The sequence below is a fragment of the Xiphophorus couchianus genome, chromosome 12 (assembly GCF_001444195.1).
Source record: "Xiphophorus couchianus chromosome 12, X_couchianus-1.0, whole genome shotgun sequence".
NCBI classification, from domain to species: Eukaryota; Metazoa; Chordata; class Actinopteri; order Cyprinodontiformes; family Poeciliidae; genus Xiphophorus; species Xiphophorus couchianus.
The window spans coordinates 11476604-11483627 of NC_040239.1; the positions used below are offsets into that span (position 1 = coordinate 11476604).

Here is a 7024-nt window from a genome sequence, read left to right on the forward strand (position 1 = left end):
GTGTAGATCAATTCTCCAGAGCCTTAATGACCTAATTATTCTGTTCAGGTGTGGTGCAGCAGAGGCACATCTAAAAGTTGCAGGACTGCGGCCCTCGAGGACTGGAGTTTGAGACCCCTGCCTGCGTCCTCGACGCGTGTCGACGTCGCGGGTTCTACTCCCGGTCCCGACGACCTTTGCCGCATGTCTTCCCCCCTCTCCTCACCCTCCTTCCTGTCTGCCTACTGTAGAAAAAAAATACGAGCCACTAGCGCCGCAAAAACTCTTTGGAGAAAAAAAATAAATAAAAAAAATAAAAACTATACTAATAGGTTAAAGTGCTACAAAAAAAATTGTAACAAAGATTCTGATAAACTAACTCAAATTGAAGAACCTTTACAGCAAGTCAAAACACTTCCTGGCCTCTGAGCGAATCTGCATGCTAGTGTTACTTCCACTCAGGTTTTTGGAGTTGGTGGGGGGTCAACAACACCATCTGCACCATTCTGATTACTGAAAAGTACCTGTAAACCAACACAATTTCAAAAAAATAATTAAATATAAGTACCACATCAAATAAAGACAGGCAACTACTAACACTAGAGGCAGAAAACAATCTGTTTTGGCAGAAAAGAATGGCAGAATAACAGACTGCAGCGCTGAAGACGCTTATATATGTCAGGGAAGAAGATTCACAACTCTCCTACTGCAGCTTCTGGGCCCCACGGTACATGGACGTTACACATCTCATAAACGCAAACAAAAATAAAATAAATGGCTATATAAACTCTTGAGAGAAATCAAGATTTTAGTTCTATATGGTAGACATCACTGATGTCATATTACACAAAAATGAAAACAAAAAGTATATTCATATACATATATATAGATATGTATATATTTATATAATAGAATTTAAACAAATCAGATTTTCCAGTGAGGTCAGTCTTATGTACAAGCAAGAAAAAAAGGTTTCAAAAGGGAAGAACAGAGGAAGAAGACGAGGAAGATCACTCTGACTGAAGTGCTGCAGTATGCTGTGTGTGGTGCCGTGCGTGCGCTCCCAGAAACCCGTTGGGCTCGCCGCTGCCGGCTAAGCTCCCAAAGTCTGTGACAGACACGGCCATTTTGGCGCCGGTGATTCGGTGGTGGTGCGTCGTTGTCCGTCGGGCTTCAAAGTCCACACCGAGGTTAGCGACGGAAACGTCGTTGATAAATGAGTCAGGCAGTGTCATCTTGAGTCTCTTAGAGGGCCGCTCGCAGTCCTTGCTGACGCACACTCCTCCGAGCTGGCCCAGGTCGGAGTAGAAGCCGGCGTCTAGCATGTTGAGGCAGTCGGGGTCGGCGCCGTTGGAAGGGAACCCAAGGGATTCGTCGTGGTTCAGGGATCCACGGTGGAGACTTTCCAGAGGAGGAAAGCTGTAGGAGTCCAAGCAACTCACCTCTCCAGGGGCGCATACTGTGGCTACAGTGTTGCTTAAAGCTGTGAGGAGACAGAACTGTGTTAGCATGGAAAACCTAAAGATGACAACTGCGATTAAAAAAAAATTAATAAAAAAAATAGGACAAGTCAGAAAATCTTCTGCTATGAAGAATTTCACATTATTCCCATACAAACCTGTGAGATCGCTTGCAGTGATGGAGTTGAGCAGACTGAGCTGCTGCTCTGTTGTGGCCTCCATCCTTCCCCCTCCACCCGCGCCTGAACACACAGATGACGAGCTGTCCACCACCAACCCCTCTGCTTCATCCACCAGCCTGTCCATCAGGTCGCTGCACAATAAGATCACAACCGAGACAATTTCTTTAACATCAGGCATCGTTTTTTTTCCCCTAGTGTGTGTGTGACATGGAGCAAACAGGTAAAACCAACTTGTTCCGGTCACTTACGTTACACCAGGATAGCTGCTGTACTTCTTCTTCCCGAACCGATTCTGCTGCACAAACACGTCGAAGCGCTCAGACTTCTTCCACATGTAATAAAATGCTACACATTCTGCTACTGTCCGTGTTGTTACCTGAGGACAAAAACATTAAAATTCAATAAAAAAAACGTTTTTTTAACTTTTGCATAAGTACTATAATAAAAACATGAAATAAGTCTCACTTTGTGTTTCTGAATAAGGTGAAAGTTCTTGTCGTACATCTGGAGAGCGTGTTCAAAGTTCCTGCATTCTTCCTCCGACCATGGAGGAGATTTTTCTAAAACAAAACAAAACACAACAAATATTAAACAGTGATTCCTGAAATCATCTGAAAAGTAAAGGATGTCTTAACCAGAGAGTCAGTCCAAATAACTGAGGTTAAAGGCTTAAAGAATTATGTTTATTAATTGATCCAACATCTGACAAGACAAACTTAGGATATTCCATGATTTACTACAGTATTATACCTCATCTGAAAAAAACTTGCATATTTATAAATGAAGGACCTACTGACATAAGGAATAATGTGATCATTTCCTTGTTTGCTTACCTTTAGAGGATTTCACATGGTTGCAGTATCTTTCTAGTGCTTCGCGGATGTTGTAGTTGCATTTCACAAGCTCATACAAAGCCTAAGTTGGAAATAATGAAGTATTGGAGAAAACACATCAGATAAAAACTACCCATCGAAATCTTGATTTTTTTTCAATGTGTTACATCAAAGGATTGTCAAGGAGATGTGACCTACCTGCTCGTCATCTCTAACATGCATCCCTGGTTTGTCGTATCCTGTGCTTTCATCTGTTGTCCTTAACAATACTTCAGAGAGATAACTCCTAACCTTGTTTTCTGACAGAATGTCTGGGCTCCACAGTAACTCATCATCATCTTCATACACTGTTTGCAAGAGGAGATGATTTAGAGTTAGAGCTGCTGCTTAATTCCTCTTGGTGTTGTTAGGAATTGGCTAAACAGCATGTACAGATGCAAAAAGCAGCGCTCACCTTTCTCCTCGTCTTTGTAGTGACAGAGGCCAGATGGCACCTCTGCTTGGTACTCTGCCCCCACCATGATTTCCTTAAAAAAAAAGAGAATACACACCATGATGAAAGTAAATACAAAAGGTCTGGCTTCATGTGACATGAAGTTTATTATTACGTAATATATAATACAATGTATCACTCACTTTTCCAGAGTCGTCAGGGCTAGGCCCAAGATCGTCACACTCTGATTCTTTATCCCCATCAGAGATGGCATTGGCTAAAAAAAAAAAAATTTCAAAATCACATTAATAAACACACTCCTTTACTTTCTGATGCAGAAGCATGAGGTTTAAACCTTCAAATAATTTGGGGAATCTACAAGGTCATCTCATTTGTCTCTAAAATTTTGCAGAATACACAAATAGTGTCAGAATTTAGTGTAAATTGGCAAACATTTTACATGTCACCTAAAGGATTTGACTATTTTCCCATGACTTTGACATATTGTTGATCTCCTGTTCATAGTTTTCTTTTTCAGGGTAAACACTCTGACTTTGATCATCACCATGTTAAATATTGAAGGACACATCATCAACCATGCCAAAATGTGACACAAAATGTTATAATAAAATAAATGGATGCAAAGTCCATTGTTTGTGCAAAGTCACTCAGTCACAATTCTAATGCAAAAATGTAATTTTTCACTCAGTATGCTATACATAAAACTTTAACACCAGCAGACACAAATCTGTAAACTTACATCGAAGTGTTCTTGGAAAGAAGTCTGTGGTCTCATGAGACGTAACTGATGGGGTCAGATCATCAGCTGAAGATTGGGTCTCCTCCTCATAATCACCAGATAACAGATCTTTCGCTATTTCCTCCTGATGAGACCAGAATAAACAATTAGATAGCCCACAACTAGTTATTCTGTCCTATATATAAACTTTTAATAGGTTTAATGTGTGTGTATATTTGCAGGTCTTTACCTTATCCAATGTCATGTCAGGAAGCTCATCCGTCAGGTCCCCAGAGGAACTGTCTATACTGGAGCCTGCTGACGCCTCATAGCGATAAATAGCCAAAAGTTCTTCCAAAGGCATGTTCCCTTCCTGATGAAAAAAACCCAACAGTGTCAATAATTTTTCTGTGATCCGATGGCTGCATTAGATGGAAAACCTTTCTACCAATTTCAATAATAAACTTGAATTGGCTAAATTTAGTAATTAAGATTAAATTGGAACATACTGAATGTTTTAATGAATTGACTTCTTTTTATTTGTTGTGAATTGGTCTTTTCTAAATTGTATTGAATAAGTACGAAATTTGAAGGCAAATGAAATGAGGACTAGTTTACCCTTTCCAAATCTGCAAGTTCAGAGCTGAAGTTCCTCCCGCCATCTAAAGACTCCTCCTCTTCAAGGGTCCTCTCGTCATCGTATTCATGAACTAACATTTCTGCAGTTGGGTCAAAGTCATGGTCCTCTGAAGATAAAGAGCCAACTGAACAAACAAAACAGAAATATCTTAGTGGCATAGCACAAAAATTGTTTTAGGAAGATCACACAAACACAAGAGAGCACAAGACTAGATTGTTCAGATTTCATTGCAATTAAAATAGTCAGTATCCTTCTAATAGCTAAGTAATACAAAACATTTCTTTAAAAATGACTTAGGCAAATTAAACATAAAAACAATAATTCATGGTGAATTAATTACCTGGACTTGAACTTCCTAAAGAAGCCTGAAAGTAAAAAAAGAGCAAAAAATGTATGCAATATGAAAAAAACAACAACATACATTTGTCATTACGAGAAAAAAAATCATCTCTACCACAAAAAACATTCATGGACGAATATGGAAAATTTGTGATGCATATGAATCTATAAGCTAATAAACATTTTGTCCATTAATGTAACTTTTATTGACACATCTTTACATCAGATGCAATTAAAAGAAATGCATACATGTTAAAATATGATCACAAATGCTAAGAACTGTCAAATTTGTGATCGTGTTGCATCAATAGTTACTCAGAATGTTTTGGTTTAACAAAACAGTGTTTGATTCACCTGAAAACAAGCTGATGTTTTTTTAAAGGTTTGGCTGTTGGTTGACATTTTCAAATACTGAAAGACCAAAAAATCTAACAATTTAATAGGTTACAACATGCGTAATTAGGTCTCTCCCATGCACACACACACACACAACCACACACCAGGCTGTATTAAAATGCTGACATAATTTTCAACTAAAATTTAGGTCTCAACTATAATGTTTCACTTTAAAAAAAAATATAAGATGAACACATTTTCATTTCAAGACAGCATAATGTCACAATTTTTAACGGCAAACATATATTTTAAATCATAGCGCTAATATATAAGAAATGATCACACTTCTCATAGCATAGCAATATTTAAAACATTTTTGAAACTAAGAATTTTTTAAAAGATTTTTTCCCCCAAAAAATGTTTTATTGAAAATTCATAGGCATTGATGACACCAGAAATTCAGCTGCAAAAACACTGCACTTGTCTGAAGTATTAAACTACAAATGCAATCTTAGCATAAAATGATTTAATGCCCTTTCAGATGAAACTGGTTGAGTTAACATTTCCCCTCTTCATAATTTTACTAACATACCTGTATGCAAAAAAAGTGCATGGCGTTTTTACAGCTGCAGTAATAAAAACGAAGCAAACTCGTGAAATTATAAGCTCCAAAAATTCGTAATTTGATCAAAATAGTATCACTGAAAAAAAAAAAAAAAAAAAAGACCTAAAACCTAAAATAGTCATTATGATGAGCCAAATGTAGGTATACATTTATTTTAAATGTCTCTGCTCCAAACAGCACCATGCATTCATCCAGAATACATGTTAACAATCCACAATGGGGGATACATAGTCAGAAATACCGTTATGGTTACCTGCTATAGGTAGCTAATTTGACATGAGCCGCAAGTCATATTGCAATTTCAGATTTGAAGCAAGGAATTGGGATTCTCCACTACATCCAAATAAATCAGGCCCCTGTGTAAAAGACAACAGCAAGATTTGAACTGAATCTGCTCCCGAAACAGTTTGCTAGCCGCCAAGCTAACCCTAAAAGCTTAATGTTAACGCTCTGCATCGAGAAATGTAAACACTAATTTGGTTTGCATCGCGCCGTCATCGATGGGGAAAGATGTTCTTTTCCGTAAAGGTGTTGTAAAATTAGCTCAAGCCGTTCAAATAAAACTTAGACTATAATAAACTCGAAATACTCTGTTATTTTCTTTAAGGAGCCGACTGGCGTTAAATTTACGTATCAATTTACACAGCCGCTACTGCGAAGCAGCTGAGAGCGAAGGCGCAGAGGCCTCCTAGTGAAGGATCACTTCAGACATTCAAGCATATTTTATAGGAATAAAAATGACATTTATGGCATAAAACACCCTATACATGCAGCAAAAACGTTTTTCTCCTCAATCGATAACATAAAGATTAAAACTAAAATACGTGAGTACAAAAAATATCGATTAAAGACCAGGAGCTTCTCCCCTGTTTTCCCTCTTACCTCCGCCATATTGGTACCTTTAGCTAATGAGCTCGTCCTAGAGCGATACCCGGATGAGAGCTCTGAGCCAATCAGAGGTCCAGGTGACGGCTGTAGTCGTGACGCTGGTCAAACCAACCACTGATCAGAGTAACGGCAATGATCAGTAAATGTTAAATTGACAGAGGGCATTTCAGGAAAACGTGAAAAAGCCCAAGTCAGATCAGTTTTCTACCAGCAGTTTGCTAGAACATTCCTGGTACGGTCTCAGAACATACTAGCTTATTTCCTGCTCTTCCTATTACATATTGTAGCTATCTCATTTCCAAAGCTCTATTATGGACATGATCATTTATTTTGTTCCGTTATACTTGCAGCATAAGAAATATTTTGTAACCCTGCTAAGAAAATGGCCATAGGCAAATTATTGAACCTTTTCAGTCTGTAATATAAAGGCATTTGTCCAATATGACTCTTTCCTAATGCATTAAATTTACCAAAGTTTTTCTTCTCAAGTGTTTTCAATCACATTTAAAGGTGGCAAAAAATGTGACATTTTCATAATAAACTTTCTTAAAGAGTTTTTCACACGCGTAA

At 38.0% G+C, this 7024-nt stretch overlaps 1 protein-coding gene across 2 annotated transcripts; it reads right to left on the reverse strand.

Annotated features, from left to right (window-relative positions):
- Window positions 1-260: 260 nt before the first annotated feature.
- On the reverse strand, window positions 261-6521 carry mier3b (mesoderm induction early response 1, family member 3 b). 2 transcript variants are annotated; one of them, XM_028033414.1, is made up of 13 exons: window positions 6449-6521; window positions 4607-4631; window positions 4245-4390; window positions 3877-3999; window positions 3648-3771; window positions 3091-3164; window positions 2909-2981; window positions 2653-2801; window positions 2455-2536; window positions 2087-2181; window positions 1870-1997; window positions 1598-1752; window positions 261-1462 (listed from the first exon to the last, which is right to left on the reverse strand). In XM_028033414.1, the coding sequence occupies exons 1-13, from the start codon at window positions 6455-6457 to the stop codon at window positions 990-992; spliced, it is 1656 nt and encodes a 551-aa protein (XP_027889215.1). In that variant the 5' UTR covers window positions 6458-6521; the 3' UTR covers window positions 261-989. The 2 variants fall into 2 exon arrangements, with proteins under 2 accessions (XP_027889215.1, XP_027889216.1); XM_028033415.1 differs by lacking the exon at window positions 6449-6521 and adding an exon at window positions 5820-6406.
- Between the last annotated feature and the right edge of the window lie 503 nt (window positions 6522-7024).